Below are 17,940 nucleotides of genomic sequence, written 5' to 3'. Positions count from 1 at the left end.
CCGACAGAGACCTCTTCCAAACTGCCTTAAGCACAGGAAAGAAAGAGTTGGTTGATTCGTGACGTTGGAAGTTCAGGCACATCAGGCCCAGCTCTTTTCAGAAGACGGCAAGGAAACCGGGGCTCAGCGTGTTTTGTGAGCCTCTTTCTGCCTCACTCTGTCTCTGGGATCTGCACGCTGTCTGTCTGTATGGTCTTTTCTCTTGGGAAGGCCCTCTGACTGTTTCCACATGGTGGCCTCTGGCCCATGTTGGACTTACATCCCCCCCATCCCAGTGGAAAGGGAATTTCTCTCCTCCAACAGTGCCACTTAAACCCCAAGATGGCACGTCTTAGGACTGACTCAGGTTATTTGCCCATCCCCAGAGCCCTCTGGCAGCCAGGACTTGTCAGGCCTGGGTCTTATATTTAACTCTGGAGCCCGGAAATGAGGACATTGCCCTCGAAACCACATGCATTGAAGGTGCATAAGGGGTGGTTCCCCAAAGGACTGACAAGACCCAGAGAAGCGACTGGATGCAGGTGCCAGGCAGACAGAAGAGGGCGGTGTCCCCTCCAAAAGCTGGGAAATCGGAATCAAGGAGGGGAGGGATTTGCGCTAAGAAAAGAGAATTCAGACTTGAATAGCAGGGGAAATACACGTGTAAATAGCCGGAAAGAAACAAGGCAGGCGTGTGAGCTCAGCGCGGCCAGCCTCGGGTCCTCGCTAGGGCTCTGGTGTCACACGTGTGTGTATGTGTCATGCCCTGGAAAAATGAGGGGTGCTTTCAATCGTGTCTCAAGTGCAGGATTATTAAAGAGTGCATGCAGGAGTTTAGAAGGTTCAGCTAAGGGTTCTGCTATGAAATAATAAAGCTATTTTACTATTCTGTGGGCATTGGAGCCCCTTGCAGCTCCTATTCGGCAGGTGCTTATGGAGTTCCTGCCACACACGGTGCTGGGCCTGGTGATTTAGGGTTGATGTCCCTTCCCCCAAGGCCCTCACAGTCCACTGGGCCACGCAGTCGGGTAAATAGAGACTCTGGCGAGTGTATGGAGAGGAGTGAGCCCACGTTGCCGTGACAGCACGCAGGCAGGACTTGGAGCAGCCCCGGGGGGTGGAGTGGAGTCAGACAAGGCTCCCTGGGGCAGGGGGGGAGCTGGTGCCCGAGCTGGGCCTTGAAGCACAGCGGTCCCAAGCCAGTGAAGGAGGCGTGGCGCTGGAGAGAGAGAACCCGGCCTCTCGTAAGCAGGCAGCTGCGGTTCAGTGTTGCTGGAACAAAGCATGAGGACAGGAGGGGCCCGATCGCGAAGGCCCCGGATGCCACTGCCTTATCCTGAGAGTGGTGGAAACGCATGAAGGGCCAAAGCTGCGAGAGGGCAAGACGAAAAGCGGCAAACACTGGGAAGTGAAATACGAACACGGGCCAGAGTCAGACAGCCTGGATTTGGGGCCCGGCTTTACCAGTTCCTCACCATGTGGGTCTCCTTAGAGCATGTATTCCTAACGGGAATGTGATCATCCCCAAAGCGGTGAAAATGGGTTTGGGGAAGGTGAAAAAACTGACTTTTTGCGTATCAAGCACAGATATATATATATATAGATATATATATATATATATATATAGATATATATATATATATATATATATACACACACACACACACACACCCCCCACACATATCTAGCACATACACAGATATGCAGTTTGTCATTGATATTAAAATTTCATTGGGAGGGTGTGATTAGGAAGAAAAAGTCTACAAAAGCCCCTTAGGGGAGGTGCCTATGAAAAAAAGGGAGAGAAACACTACCTTAGACAAGACTCCTCCGTCACCTTCAGCATCCTCCTCTGCAAAATAGAGTTAAGAAATGTGCCAGTGAGTTCATGTGAGGATTAGGTCTGAGCACCAGGAAATGCTCATTCCAGTGGCTGGCAGGCGGTGAATATCAGATCCCTGACTGTAGAGAAACATACAAATTTAATTCTGGGTCCTGCTGTGCCTAAAGAAAAGCCATTGTTCTCGAATAAAGAAAATCAGGTTTACAGATCTAAACAGATGCCGTCCCGGACATGTAATCATATCGCAGGACTACACACACTTCCCCATTCTATGTTCACTGCTTAACACGTGGCTTGAAAATAACTTCCGGAATCTCCTTCTCCTAGAATTCCTTCTTTTGCATGACCTCAGTCGTGCAAAGTACTTCTCCTAGCAATAGCTGAAAGTTGCCTGTTGGGAGCTAAGGATAGTAGAAATGTAGGTGAACCTACCAAGCAGAACCACTTTGGGCCAAAAAAGGGAAGGGCGGCCGTAAAGCTAATGATTGGTCTGGGCGATGTTCTTTTTTTTTTTTTTTTTTTTTTTTTGCGGTATGCGGGCCTCTCACTGTTGTGGCTTCTCCCGTTGCGGAGCACAGGCTCCGGACGCGCAGGCTCAGCGGCCATGGCTCACGGGCTCAGTTGCTCCGCGGCATGTGGGATCTTCCCGGACCAGGGCACGAACCCGCGTCTCCTGCATCGGCAGGCGGATTCTCAACCACTGCGCCACCAGGGAAGCCCTGGGCGATGTTCTTAATGGGCTTGGAGACAATTCCAGAGGAGCTCACCCTAAGTCGCTAAAGATGTGACCCCACCCACGGCCCTGTCCCTTCCGAAACAACACTGAGGCAGGGTGGTCGGCCTGGGCAGTGCTGGAATCAGCTGCTGGAGCTGCTGCAGGAGCTACCCCCCCACCCCCGACACCCAGTGGCCTAACCACACGAAGCTGAGTCCTCACCGTGTGAAGCCTGAGGGGGCTTGGGCAGCCCTTTCCCACCCGTGGTGGAGAAAAAAATTGATAGAAAAATCGACGAGGCGCCTAGCTTTCAACTGCACGGCCCGGGAGTGTAACCCTCCGCTCCTGTTTGCTCCTCGTTGGCCACAGACGGCCCCTCAGCCCCAAGGACAACAGGATAAGCTGGGGAGCGCACATACCCGCGGAGCACAGCCAGAAGTATCCGTAAATATTTAGGCCCTTTGGCATCATTGGGTTAAGCGTATGTTTCCCGAAAGGGGACCCCTTCGGAGGCCAATTGTTAGTCTCGTTACATCACGTTTGGCCAAAACTAAAAAATATAGGTAGAGACCGCGTATATTTTTGGTCAGCTGGAAGATATACAGAGGTCCATTGGGAGCTATTTGAGCAGCATTTTTACAGGCAGCAGCATGGGTTTGTGGGAGAAGTTTCCTTTGAAATACGGCTGGCTGAGATGTTACAGGTAGTTCTCTCTCCGAGTCTCCTTGCAAAGGTCTGCCTTGAAGAGATGTAGTAAAATCCGGAAGAATGCAGAAGGTGCTGTAAAGCTAGGAAGAAACATGCAGAGCGTTTTGGCACCAGGGTCAGGGCGGTGGGACAGCTAATAAAGATAAAATCAAGGAAAAATCAATGAGCACTTAGCACTTGCCTCCCTTTATAAATGGTGCCCTGTGGGTGCCTTTTAAATAGTGTAACCCATATCAACATGCGATGGTGCAGAGCTGTAAACGTTTCAATTGAAATGAGGGAGAAGAAATCAATTCAGTACGTTTTAAAGTGTGCCATTTTGGCCCTGGTCCTAAAGATGGTAACAAAATGCACCTTTTGAATGACTACAGTCAGAAAGTACGTTCCAAGAGCTCCAGCCCCCCATCTTACCAAGACAAGCTGTTAGATGGCATTAATGTGCTGACGTTCCTGAAAAAGACTTGGAGCAGCACAGCTGCTGCCACTCAGAAAGAAGAGGAAATTTTGGAGAAGGTTTCTTTGCGATTTGCATAATTTGAGGTTGATGCTGGGAAAAGAGCTGTCTACAGGGTGTCCAGTCCGTATGCTGGGGCATGCAACTTGTTTATTTATTACCTTGTTCCATAGAATACCTTAGCAACTGTGAGCAAGACATGAGCGTCCACTTTGAATTGTCAGTATTGTGAAGGTATTTTTAATTCTATTTTTTTCTGTAATCTTGAGGAAAATTGCTTTGAAGGTAGCTCTTCTCTCTCTGATGAGCAAAGAAAGTCTTACCCTGACATGGCTTCATATATCTTAAGGCCTAAACAGCCAAGAATCTTTTCTTGAGTATTCACCATAATACACATGTGCTAAGCGGATTAACGTTCGAATCCTTGGAATTATTACATCCATTTTGCAGATCAGAAAACTGAGGCTTGGTAAAAGCATTAGTCAGAGCGTTAATCTTTGGTGGATCCTGGATTTGAACCCAGCCACTCTGACTTCATTGCCCACTGTGTTAATCATTACATTGTTTTGCCTAGACGAGGAATAGCTTGTCTGGAGGCATTTACTTCCTTCCACAGCCTGCTTTTGTAGCACATGTTTGTGTGTTGAAAAGATCCTATGTCTTGGATTTGCCAAAAACACGAAGGAGAAAACTTGAGGCCCAACTATATGTGTTTTCAAGTGTTTTAGAAGCCAAATAGATTTTGATGAATAATATCCCATATCTGTTCTGTTCTTAGTTCCAGCTAATCAGTGCTGTCGTACCTTGATGACAAATTGAGCATGTTATTGACCGTAATTCTAGCTTGGGAAAGAACTTTCCCAAAGTATAAAACAGCTTTTCTTCTCAGACTCAGATAGGGCTGAGCTAACTACACAGACTCAGGAACAGAAAATGGAAACTCAAAGTGGGAATTGTAACGTCTAACCCAGGTTTGTTGCAGTTTGGTATTAGAAGGATTTCACTTTCTGATCTGAGAAATTCACATCCCTCTTCAGCCCATGACTGAGCCGTCTGTAAATTCCGTGGTAAATCAGTCGACACCAATTTAGCTTCATAGGCAGATAGGAGAAGGTCTCTCTTTTACTCTCATCTTTAGAAGTTCAGAAATTTTGCCCTCTGTTGGTGCCTCCTCAGTAAGAGTGCTGTTCATGAAAGCAAGTGCACTGTGTTGACATTGCAATTTTTCTCTTCCCTGGGTGTTCGGGGGAGACAGCATAGTAAATAGGAAGGGACACAAACCACAAATGTGTGTGGGTTTTGAGTTGGCATAACGGAGCCTCGGGTAGACAAACAGATGCGTGTCAGGTCAAGTGTGGGCATGCGCTAACACCCTTCTTGCTGGAGAAGTGGCAGACCACGTGTGCCCAGCGGAGCTCGCATCCCTCCTGGATTCCACAGTAGCAGCCGTGACACTCAGAGCTACTGTGAGCCGGGCACACACTCTGCGCCCATCTGCTCTAGCAGCGGGCGCTTCCATGCGTGCTCTCTGATGACTGGATTTGGTTTAGATGTTTGCCCTCCACCCCAGGAAAGTCACCAAAGGAGATGGTGTAATAGACGTGATCCCTCCCATGCACGTGACTGTGGACAGATAGCAAGGGGGAAACACTGTCAGTCACAGCAGTCAATAATGGTGAATTACCATGAAGCAAACATGACATGACTTAATCCTCATAGCAGCCATGGGTGGTGGCCAAGGTGGCGGGGACTGTATCACCTTCTTCCAAGGGAGAAGACAGTGTCCAGAAGGGGAATGGACTTGCCCAGGATCACAAGCTAGTATGTTTGGGAAGTACAGTTGACCTTTGAACAACGCATCTTTGAACTTCAGGGGTTGACTTATACTCGGAATTTTTTTCAGTAGTCAACACTACAGTAGTGTACGATCTGTGTTTGGTGGAATCCATGGAATCACAGATGTGGAGGAACTGTGGATATGGAGGGCCAGCTACATTATATGCAGATTTGCGACTGTGCAAAGGTTGACACCCTAACCCCCATGTTGTTCGAGAGTCAGCTATATTCACACCTAGGGCTTTGTTTTGTTTTGTTGACCTAAGACCCTTTACAGCTGGCTTGTGTATTCCTTCCTTCATTTGTTGATTCAAAGACATTTCTCAAGCATCTCGTTTGTGTCGGGCACTGGAGACGCTGCGAGGAGATGGAATTCCTGTCGCAAGGAGCGTGTAGGTTAATGGAGGAGATGAGCAGCTAAACAAAGGTTATCCCAAATAGAGGTCAAAAACTGGCGGCCTCCAGATCTGTCTTATGTAGCTGACTTCTTGTTTTTTTGTTTTTTTTTTTAAAACATGTCCTCCCTCCCTCCCTCCCTCCCTCCCTCCCTTCCTTCCTTCTTTCCTTCCTTCCTTCCTTCCTTTTTTGGCTGTGCCATGCAGCACACAGGATCTTAGTTCCCCTACCAGGGATCGAACCCATGCCCCCTGTAGTGGAAGCGTGGAATCTTAACCGCTGAACCGCCAGGGAAGTCCTGACATCTTGTTTTTAAAAATCTGAATTATTTTGAAAATAGGAAGGTTTTGCTTAAAACCCCAGCTGTCTGGGTTCTCGTGAGAAACAGGGAGATCGACATCACTGTTCCCACATCCCCTCGTGGCACTAGTAGGCTGCACAGAGCCAACTGTGGGCCCCTGCCTGCCAGTCTGTCTGCCTCTGCCCTCCACTTAGACGTGCATTCTTCTATGCAAAATAAAGTCCACTTTTGTGGGCAGGCTCATTCTTTCTGAGGGGATTTGGGGCACACACACAGGCACTGGGTCAGACCAAGCTGCTTTTCTGTATCTCTTGTGAGGGAGGGCATGAGAATCAAAAGATGGGTTTATACGCAATTCAAGTCTAGAAAAAGCCAAGCTTCCCAGTCGTACTTTTTGGTGGCTTTGTGGGATCACCTTTATCTTTTCTGTAAACAAAGCACTCACGGGGCCACCTGTATTCTGGGCATCATTCTTTCTTTTATAAACTGGTAAACTGCCCCACGTTACTCATCTCTCCGGGGAACCTGTACCTGTAGGTATAGTTCAAGAAGTTGTTTTTTTTTTTTTAGTCATTAGGAATAACTGTTAGAATCCAGCTCGGCGAAGCCTGACAACGCGTGGAGCCAGTGGGGGGGAGAATGCACATTTCATGATGCCAAAACGTGCCTGCCTCGGAGGCTTGAGTTTCTGATGACATGGTGGTGTCTTGCTCGGAGATGCTAAAAGCATGCGGGTTAGGGAGCCTGTAGAGACCCCAGCTGTTCCTGAAGATGGGCAGCTATTTTTTTTTCTTTCTCTGGGCAGCTCTGTGCAGGGAGATCTGGGTCACGTGGGCGATCCTAGGCAACTTTTGCTCAATAACTGTTTCCCAAACGGCTACTCAGGGGCCTTTCAGAATTCACGAGAACCGTCCGTTGTTATAGTAACCGGCCCCCTGCTGTCGCGTTGGCCCTGAGATGCCAGTTGAAGCTCTTAGAACCAGGGAACACTTAGTCACTTAGACAAAAGCAGGGAGAGATTCACCACTAAAGGTTGCCATTTAAACACTATGATGCTTAAAAGACAGGATGCACTCTGTTAAGAAGTGAATGGATACAGTTTTCAGCCAAGCTGGCTTTTCAGGAAAAGGGAAACTCCTTATAATGCTCAGTCTCGGCTACATAACCAACACCTTTCTTTGGATTTCTCTGAATTAAGTGTCCTCTCTCCCAGGGCTGATCAGGTCTGTCCTGTCGGGGTGCTCAGGTAGCCCCCTCGATTATTCAGGATGTTCGTTTTTATGGCATTTGCTTCTCAGCGGAGTGTTGTCAGTTTACAGGGTGGTAGTTTGAAGCGCCTGTGATTGTGTGTGAGGAGAAACTGCGGAGATAGCCGGCTCCGCTCCAAAATTCCCGAAAGAGTGAGTCTGGCAGAATGCAGAGTAGGGCTAAGGGTTGAGAGGAAGTCTAAATATTTTAGGAAGCTGCAAATTTCAAGTTCTTACGAAAATTTGCAAAAACACTCCACACACTCGTGATTTCCTCGGATTAATGTTGGTAGCCGCACTGAGTATGTGCGTGGTTTTGAGGACAGTTGTTGTAGTTGCAGAATGTACTCGATAGAGGGAGACAAGAAGTTCTGAATTACGGCACCCTCCCCTTCCCCTCCTCACCCCGACACTTTTTAATCATTTTCCCAAGTTTTGATTCCTCCCTAATTTGGTTTCTGCGCCAAGCACTCTTACCCAACTTGGAGTCTGATAATCAACAAAATAAATGAAAGCTTGTATTAAGGGAGCGCAAAAACCTACTAGTTGAGAATTAGAGGATGTCTGTTCCTAGAAGTAGAAAACCACCAAGTAAATCAGAAGTTAACAAATGTTCTTTGAAATCACATAACCTGAATTCAGACTTCTGCATGGGATTCATTAGAACGTCTAAAAAAGAGAACCTTCCTATATCAGAGTTAGTCTTTACTGTTCTATCAATGGAGTTTGGAAAGAATAGGAATCCTTTCAGTGTGAAATGCTATAGCCCAGGTGGTTTGGGGATTAAATATAATTAAATGAACATTTTCCAGTGTGACAAAAGTGCATCTTTCAAATGCTAGAGCCAAGTCTCCAATCCTCTGGTCATATAAGTTTTAAGGGGAAATGAAATACCAGACTTCATATTTGGTAATAACTTGCCAACTGCTACCTCCACCTTATCTGAGGGGCCCTCATACTTTTCCACCATCTGTATTGTGAATCAGGAAAGTGTTTGTCCAGAGATGAGAGGAATGCATGGGGAAAAGGCAAAACCCCGGATTGGTCTAACAGCACCGAATTCAGAGAAATTTGTGGCAGAAGGGAGGTTCAAATGGTACCCAATAGATTCCTCCCCAGTTCTATTTATTCCAATGGTATTTTAAGCCATCCTGTTTGCCAGGGGAGCTTGTCAAAAGTGGAAGAACCAGAGGTCATTATTGGGTTGGTGATATCTTTTTAAAAATATTTTAAACATCTTTATTGGAGTGTAGTTGCTTTACAGTGGTGTGTTAGTTTCTGCTTGATAACAGAGTGAATCAGCTGTACATACACATATATCCCCATATCTCCTCCCTCTTGTGTCTCCCTCCCACCCTCCATATCCCACCCCTCTAGGTGGTCACAGAGCCCTGAGCTGATCTCCCTCTGCTATGTGGCTGCTTCCCACTAACTATCTATTTTACATTTGGCAGTGTATATATGTCCATGCCACTCTCTCACTTCGTCCCAGCTTACCCTTCCCGCTTCCCGTGTCCTCAAGTCCATTCTCTACGTCTGCGTCTTTATTCCTGTCCTGCCCCTAGGTTCTTCAGACCTTTTTTTTTTTGATTCTATATATATGTGTTAGCATATGGTATTTGTTTTTCTCTTTCTGACTTACTTCACTCTGTATGACAGACTCTAGGTGCATCCACCTCACTACAAATAACTCAATTTCATTTCTTTTTATGGCTGAGTAATATTCCATTGTATATATGTGCCACATCTTCTTTATCCATTCATCTGTCGATGGACACTTAGGTTGCTTCCATGTCCTGCCTATTGTAAATAGAGCTGCAGTGAATATTGTGGTACAGGACTCTTTTTTTTTTTTTAACATCTTTATTTGAGTATAACTGTTTTACAATAGTGTGTTAGTTTCTCCTTTACAACAAAGTGAATCAGTTATACATATACATATGTTCCCATATCTCTTCCCTCTTGCATCACCCTCCCTCCTACCCTCCCTATACCACCCCTCTAGGTGGTCACAAAGCACAGAGGTGAACTCCCTGTGCCATGCGGCAGCTTCCCACTAGCTATCTAATCATGACTCTTTTTGAATTATGTTTTCTCAGGGTATATGCCCAGTAGTGGGATTGCTGGGTGGTATGGTAGTTCTATTTTTAGTTTTTTAAGGAACCTCCATACTGTTCTCCATAGTGGCTGTATCAATTTACATTCCTACCAACAGTGCAAGAGGGTTCCCTTTTCTCCACACCCTCTCCAGCACTTACTGTTTGTAGATTTTTTGATGATGGCCATTCTGACTGGTGTGAGGTGATACCTCATTGTAGTTTTGATTTGCATTTCTCTGATGATTAGTGATGTTGAGCATCCTTTCATGTGTTTGTTGGCAATCTGTATATCTTCTTTGGAGAAATGTCTATCTAGGTCTTCCGCCCATTTTTGGACTGGGTTGTTTGTTTTTTTGATATGGAGCTGCATGAGCTGCTTGTAAATTTTAGAGATTAATGCATTATCAGTTGCTTCATTTGCAAATATTTTCTCCCATTCTGAGGGTTGTCTTTTCGTCTTGTTTATGGTAGCCTTTGCTGTGCAAAAGCTTTTAAGTTTCATTAGGTCCCATTTGTTTATTTTTGTTTTTACTTCCATTTCTCTAGGAGGTGGAACAAAAAGGATCTTTCTGTGATTTATGTCATAGTGTGTTCTGCCTATATTTTCCTCCACGAGTTTTATAGTGTCTGGCCTTACATTTAGGTCTTTAATCCATTTTGAGTTTATTTTTGTGTATGGTGTTAGGGAGTGTTCTAATTTCATTCTTTTACATGTAGCTGTCCAGTTTTCCCAGCACCACTTATTGCAGAGACTGTCTTTTCTCCATTGTATACTCTTGTCTCCTTTATCAAAAATAAGGTGACCGTATGTGCATGGGTATATCTCTGGGCTTTCTATCCTGTTCCATTGATCTATATTTCTGTTTTTGTGCCAGTACCATACTGTCTTGATTACTGTAGCGTTGTCGTATAGTCTGAAGTCAGGGAGTCTGATTCCTCCAGCTCCATTTTTCGTTATCAAGATTGCTTTGGCTCTTCGGGGTCTTCTGTGTTTCCATACAAATTGTGCAATTTTTTGTTCTAGTTCTGTGAAAAATGCCCTTGGTAGTTTGATAGGGATTGCATTGAATCTGTATATTGCTTTGGGTAGTATACTCATTTTCACATTATTGATTCTTCCAATCTAAGAACATGGTATATCTCTCCATCTGTTTGTATCATCTTTAATGTCTTTCATCAGTGTCTTATAGTTTTCTGCATACAGGTCTTTTGTCTCCTTAGGTAGGTTTATTCCTACGTATTTTTTTCTTTTTGTTGTAGTGGTAAATGGAAGTGTTTCCTTCATTTCTCTTTCAGATTTTTCATCATTAGTGTACAGGAATGCAAGATATTTCTGTGCATTAATTTTGTATACTGCTGCTTTACCAAATTCATTGATTAGCTCTAGTGGTTTTCTGATAGCATCTTTAGGATTCTCTATGTATAGTATCATGTCATCTGCAAACAGTGACAGCTTTACTTCTTCTTTCCTGATTTGGAAACCTTTTATTTCTTTTTCTTCTCTGATTGCTGTCTCTAAAACTTCCAAAACTATGTTGAATAATAGTGGGGAGAGTGGACAACCTTGTCTTGTTCCTGATCTTAGTGGAAATGCTTTCAGTTTTTCACCATTGAGAATGACGTTGGCTGTGGGTTTGTCATATATGGCCTTCATTATGTTGAGGTAAGTTCCCTCTATGCCTACTTTCTGGAGGGTTTTTGTCATAAATGGATGTTGAATTTTGTCAAAAACTTTCTGCATCTATTGAGATGATCATGTGGTTTTTCTCCTTCAATTTGTTAATATGGTTTATCACATCGATTGATTTGCATATATTGAAGAATCCTTGCATTCCTGGGATAAACCCCACTTGATCATGGTGTATGAGCCTTTTAATGTGCTTTTGGATTCTGTTTGCTAGTATTTTGTTGAGGATTTTTGCATCTATGTTCATCAGTGATATTGGCCTGTAGCTTTCTTTCTTTGTGACATCTTTGTCTGGTTTTGGCATCAGGGTGATGGTGGCCTCGTAGAATGAGTTAGGGAGCGTTACTCCCTCTGCTATACTTTGGAAGAGTTTGAGAAGGATAGGTGTTAGCTGTTCTCTAAATGTTTGATAGATTCGCCTGTGAAGCCATCTGGTCCTGGGCTTTTGTTTGTTGGAAGATTTTCAATCACAGTCTCAATTTCAGTGCTTGTGATTGGTCTGTTTATACTCTCTATTTCTTCCTGGTTCAGTCTCGGAAGGTTGTGATTTTCTAAAAATGTGTCCATTTCTTCCAGGTTGTCTATTTTATTGGCATAGAGTTGCCTGTAGTAATCTCTCATGATCCTTTGTATTTCTGCAGTGTCAGTTGTTTCTTCTCCCTTTTCATTTCTAATTCTGTTGATTTGAGTCTTCTCCCTTTTTTGCTTGATGAGTCTGGCTAATGGTTTATCAATTTTGTTTATCTTCTCAAAGAACCAGCTTGTAGTTTTATTGATCTTTGCTATCGTTTCCTTCATTTCTTTTTCATTTATTTCTGATTTGATCTTTATGATTTCTTTCCTTTTGCTCACTTTGGGGTTTTTTTGTTCTTCTTTCTTGCATTGCTTTAGGTGTAAGGTTAGCTTGTTTATTTGAGATGTTTCTTGAGGTAGGATTATATTGCAATAAACTTCCCTCTTAGAACTGCTTTTGTTGCATCCCATAGGTTTTGGGTCGTCGTGTTTTCATTGTCATTTGTTTCTAGGTATTCTTGGATTTCCTCTTTGATTTCTTCAGTGATCTCTTGGTTATTTAGTAGTGTATTGTTTAGCCTCCATCTGTTTGTATTTTTTCCTGTAATTGATATCTAGTCTCATAGCGTGTGGTCAGAAAAGGTACTTGATATGATTTCAATTTTCTTCACTTTACCAAGGCTTGATTTCTGACCCAAGATATGATCTATCCTGGAGAATGTTCCATGAGCACTTGAGAAGAAAGTGTATTCTGTTGGTTTTGGATGGAATGTCCTATAAATATCAATTAAGTCCATCTTGTTTAATGTATCATTTAAAGCTTGTGTTTCCTTATTTATTTTCATTTTGGATGATCTGTTCGTTGGTGAAAGTGGGGTGTTAAAGTCCGCTACTATGATTGTGTTACTGTTGATTTCCCCTTTTATCACTGTTAGCATTTGCCTTATGTATTGAGGTGCTCCAGTGTTGGGTGCATAAATATTTACAATTGTTATATCTTCTTCTTGGATTGATCTCTTGATCATTATGTAGTGTCCTCTTTGTCTCTTGTAATAGTATTTATTTTAAAGTCTTATTTTGTCTGATATGAGAATTGGTACTCCAGCTTTCCTTTGATTTCCATTTGCAGGGAATATCTTTTTCCATCCCCTCGCTTTCAGTCTGTATGTGTCCCTAGGTCTGAAGTGGGTCTCTTGTAGACAGCATATATATGGGTCTTGTTTTTGTATGCATTCAGTCAGTCTGTGTCTTTTGGTTGGAGCATTTAATCCATTTACCTTTAAGGTAGTTATCGATATGTATGTTCCTATTACCATTTTCTTAATTGTTTGGGGTTTGTTATTGTAGGTCTTTTCCTTCTCTTGTGTTTCCTGCCTAGAATTTGTTTATAGCATTTGTTATAAAGCTGTTTTGGTGGTGCTGAATTCTCTTAGCTTTTGCTCGTCTGTAAAGGTTTTAATTACTCCATCAAATCTGAATGAGATCCTTGCTGGGTAGAGTAGTCTTGGTTGTAGGTTTTTCCCTTTCATCACTTTAAATATGTGCTGCCTTTCCCTTCTGGCTTGCAGAGTTTCTGCTGAAAGATCAGCTGTTAACCTTATGGGGATTCCCTTGTATGGTATTTGTTGTCTTTCCCTTGCTGTTTTTAAAATTTTCTTTGTATTTAATTTTTGATAGTTTGATTAATATGTGTCTTGGATCATTTCTCCTTGGATTTATCCTGTATGGGACTCTCTGTGCTTCCTGGACTTGGGTGGCTATTTCCTTTCCCATGTTAGGGAAGTTTTCAACTATAATCTTTTAAAATATTTTCTCAGTCCCTTTCTTTTTCTCTTCTTCTTCTGGGACCCCTATAATTTGAATGTTGATGAGTTTCATGTTGTCCCAGAGGTCTCTGAGACTGTCCTCAATTTTTTTCATTCTTTTTTCTTTATTCTGCTCTGTGGTAGTTATTTGCACTATTTTATCTTCCAGGTCATTTATCCGTTCTTCTGCCTCAGTTATTCTGCTGTTGATCCCTTCCAGAGAATTTTTAATTTCATTTATTGTGTTGTTCATCATTGTTTGCTCTCTAGCTCTTCTATGTCCTTGTTAAATGTTTCTTGTATTTTCTCCATTCTATTTCCAAGATTTTGGATCACCTTTACTATCATTACTCTGAATTCTTTTTCAGGTAGACTGCCTATTTCCTCTTCATTTGTTTGGTCTGGTGGGTTTTTACCTTGCTCCTTCTTCTGCTGTGTGTTTCTATGTCTTCTCATTTTGCTTGACTTACTGTGTTTGGGGTCTTCTTTTCACAGGATGCAAGTTCGTAGTTCCCGTTGTTTTTGGTGTCTGCCCGCAGTGGCTAAGGTTGGTTCAGTGGGTTGTGTAGGCTTCCTGGTGGAGGGGACTGGTGCCTGTGTTCTGGTAGATGAGTCTAGATCTTGTCTTTGTGGTGGGCAGGACCACATCCGGTGGTGTGTTTTTGGGTATCTGTGACCTTCTTATGATTTTAGGCAGCCTCTCTGCTAATGCGTGGGGTTGTGTTCCTGTCTTGCTAGTTGTTTGGCATAGGGTGTCCAGCACTGTAGCTTGCTGGTCATTAAGGGGAGCTGGGTCTTAGCATTGAGATAGAGATCTCTGGAAGAGCTTTTGCCATTTGATATTACGTGGATCCAGGATGTCTCTGGTGGACCAATGTCCTGAACTCAGCTCTCCCACCTCAGAGGCACAGGCCTGACACCTGGCCAGAGCACCAAGTCCCTGTCAGCCACGTGGCTCAGAAGAAAAGGGAGAAAAAAAGAAAGAAAGAGAGGGAGGGAGGGAGGGGGGGAGAGAGAGAGAGAGAAAGAAAGAAAGAAAGAAAGAAAGAGAAAAATAAAATAAAGTTACTAAAATAAAAAATAAAAATTTATTAAAAATAAAGAAAAAATTTAAAGTAATAAAGAAAGAAGAGAGCAACCAAACCAAAAAACAAATCCACCAGTGATAACAAGTGATAAAAAAATTATACTAAACTAAAAAAAAAAAAAAAAGGACAGACAGAACCCTAGGACAAATGGTAAAAGCAAAAGTATACAGAGAAAATCACACGAAGTCCACCTCCTCAATTTGGGATGATTCGTTGTCTATTCAGGTGTTCCACAGATGCAGGGTACATCAAGTTGATTGTGGAGATTTAATCCGCTGCTCCTGAGGCTGCTGGGAGAGATTTCCCTTTCTCTTCTTTGTTCGCACAGCTCCAGGGTCTCAGCTTTGGATTTGGCCCCGCCTCTGCGTGAAGGTCGCCGGAGGGCATCTGCTCTTCTCTCAGACAGGACGGGGTTAAAGGAACAGCTGATTCGGGGGCTCTGGCTCACTCAGGCTCGGGGGAGGGAGGGGCACGGATGCAGGGCGAGCCCGCGGCGGCAGAGGCCAGCGTGATGTTGCACCAGCCTGAGGCGCGCCGTGCGTTCTCCCGGGGAAGTTGTCCCTGGATCACGGGACCCTGGCAGTGGCGGACTGCACAGGCTCCTGGGAGGGGACGTGTGGACAGTGACCTGTGCTCGCACACAGGCCTGTTGGTGGCGGCAGCAGCAGCCCTAGCGTCTTATGCCCGTCTCTGGGGTCCACGCTGATAGCCACGGCTCGCGCCCATCTCTGGAGCTTGTTTAGGTGGCTCTCTTAATCCCCTCTCCTCACACATCAGGAAACAAAGAGGCAAGAAAAAGTCTCTTGTCTCTTCGGCAACTCCAGACTTTTTCCCTGACTCATTCCCAGCTAGCCGTGGCGCACTAGCCCCTTCAGGCTGTGTTCACGCAGCCAAGGTTGGTGATACCTTTACCTTCCATTAACACCAGGGGTGATGGAGGTTTCTAATACCTAAAGACAGCTTTTTAGGAGCAAAGTTCCCATTTCCCATTTCTTACCTCAGCATAAAAGACCTCAAGAAGCCCAGATATCATTGTGTGTAACCTTTCCCTATGGAACATGCCCCCAGTGAGGCCTGATGGTGGGATTTGTCTGTGACAGGTGGGAGGGGGAATCGGTAGAACTCTTGGTGGCCATTTGAAAGTATTGTCTGCTACACCTGTTCTCTTTTGTTTTTTGTCCATTTAGAGGGTGTAACAAAATAAAGTCCAAGGGCTTTCCCAGACGTTTCCATGAAGTGCCTTCTTCTGGGGAGAGAGGAGAGAAGGGGAGCAGGTGAGGGGCAGTCAAGCTTAAGGTGGGGTGGGGGGTCTCTTTGGCCGGGACTGGCTTGCCGGATTTTTGTTCTGTTGCCATGGGGATTAAAGCCCTCTAGACAGCATGGTGCTGAAACTCACCTGTTCTACCCCAGCTCCCAAAAGTATGACTTGCAAATACCAATGCAGCTTGCAGGTAGCTGGTAGCAACTAAATTTATGTCCTGTGTGTGCTTGCTTTGCTTGATTTTGCCATTTGGGGGGGTGTTTTTTGTTTCTAGGATGGGGGTGGGTTCTGTGTTTATGTGTCTGTATGTCTGTTGCATCCATTTTCTTTCTGAAATTTCAGATGTTTGCATGTTTGAGAGCTTTAAAAAAAGTTTATGCATGCATTTAGCCTTATAAGTGAAAAATATCTTGTAGAAACCTAAATTTATAGAAGAGTTAAAGAAGACGACTAGGACGGGAAGAAAGAATTAAATGGGGTTACATTGTGTGTTTTTTCCATAAGAAGGCTAAAATTTAAAAATATTAATGAAAGTTCTAGATAGCTTGAATACTTGAAAAAATTATTGTCCTGGAAAGATTTATAATAAACCTTTAGAAGTCGGGATTATGTAATTTTAATCACCACACATGAGCCCTTGATAATACTTTTGTAAGGCTTATCTAGGCAACCTCTGCTTAATATGGTAATTAATACTTTAATATTAAATGGCCAATTAGGATAATTCACTAATTAATATTTTGTTGTGAGTAGTCCTTTATTACTTTCAATGAACCAGTTTATTGAATTTACATTAGAATTTTTACATGGAATTATTTGTTTCCATTGGTTGTGGGTCAATCAGATTAGTAGATGAAATTGTAGATATCCACCCACTATAATCAGGGATACCTATGAGACGTATACCTATCCTAAGATGGTATAGTATAAGAATTATGGAAGATTAATGAGAAATTCTATGATCCATCTTCTTTTAAGGTCAACGGTGCAATTTTGGCCTTTTAGAGAAAGGCAGTAACTGCTGACTCTGGTAATGTAAATATTCTTTCTATGATCTCTTTTTACTTATTGAAGTCTTCAATTCTGAATCACATTTTCAACACTGCAAGGGTAAAAACTGAAAGAGAAACCCCTCTGTACAAGCTTTCAATTCAAAGACCTAGTCTTAAGAGGGAGACCTTGAACATCAATTAAATGCCTAACTTTTATGTCCAGTTCATTATAAATATGATGTGGTTTTGACTGTAACACTTTTAAAAGCCAGCATTACCTCGTGGATGGCACAAAGAGAAATGCTCTTCCAATTTCTAAGTCCTTTCCAGAAATGATGCCACAGCCAAGTGGACTGTTAGACTGTTACTAAGTCTAATTTTTGTACTTGGCCCCAAATGTGGGAGTGTGCTCGTTAGAGATGTATTTTAGATCCTGAGAGGCTATGTTTTGTTATAAAGCACTTCAGTCCCTCTGGTATCTTCTGTACTTCTGAGTGCCAGAAGCTTGGGGGAAGCACAGTTTTATGTAGGTCTAGAAGTTGAGAGCTATCTTGGGAAACTACAAGTATTTATAGAATTCACCTACTTGTGAATCATGTCTTTGACTTTACTTTTTTTTATAGAATAGCAACTAAGACAGACCTTGGCTCAGGGAGTTGTGAGCTCTCACTGCAGCTCTACCTCTTCCTGGCTCTGTGACCTTGAGTTACTTCCCGAAGCCCTCTGAGCCTCAACTGACTCATCTAGAAAATGGGTCTAGTGATCGTTACTTGTCGCGGGGCTGTGAAGAGTAAATGAGGTAATAGGTGTAAAATGCTTAGTGCGTGAAATTTATTACCCCATTAAAAGATGAGGGAACCGGGGCTCTGAGAAGTTACTTGTCGGGGCCACCCTGCTCAGGTGGCCGAGTGGGGACTGCCACCCCTGTGGTCCAAGTCCTTAGCGATGCCACTTCTCCTCACTGCCCCACGTGCTGTGCTGACTACTCCATGGTGAAGATATGGGCCTGGTAAAGA

At 43.7% G+C, this 17,940-nt stretch overlaps 1 protein-coding gene across 7 annotated transcripts in view; it reads left to right on the top strand.

Moving 5' to 3' along the window:
- PTPRG (protein tyrosine phosphatase receptor type G) overlaps positions 1 to 17,940 on the top strand; it is a 741,743-nt gene that overhangs the window by 651,815 nt on the left and 71,988 nt on the right. For 4 of the 7 annotated variants that reach the window (XM_059078092.2, XM_059078091.2, XM_067043776.1 and 1 more), the window contains exon 14: positions 15,859 to 15,945. The exons of the other annotated variants lie outside the window; for them this stretch is intronic. In XM_059078092.2, the coding sequence (XP_058934075.1) occupies positions 15,859 to 15,945 (87 nt within the window). The remainder of the gene's footprint in view (positions 1 to 15,858; positions 15,946 to 17,940) is intronic. 7 annotated transcript variants of the gene reach the window in all.

The sequence above is a fragment of the Kogia breviceps genome, chromosome 10 (assembly GCF_026419965.1).
Source record: "Kogia breviceps isolate mKogBre1 chromosome 10, mKogBre1 haplotype 1, whole genome shotgun sequence".
Lineage (NCBI taxonomy): Eukaryota > Metazoa > Chordata > Mammalia > Artiodactyla > Physeteridae > Kogia > Kogia breviceps.
The sequence above is the reverse complement of the archived record's forward strand: the minus strand, read 5'-3'. Positions and strand labels throughout refer to the sequence as shown.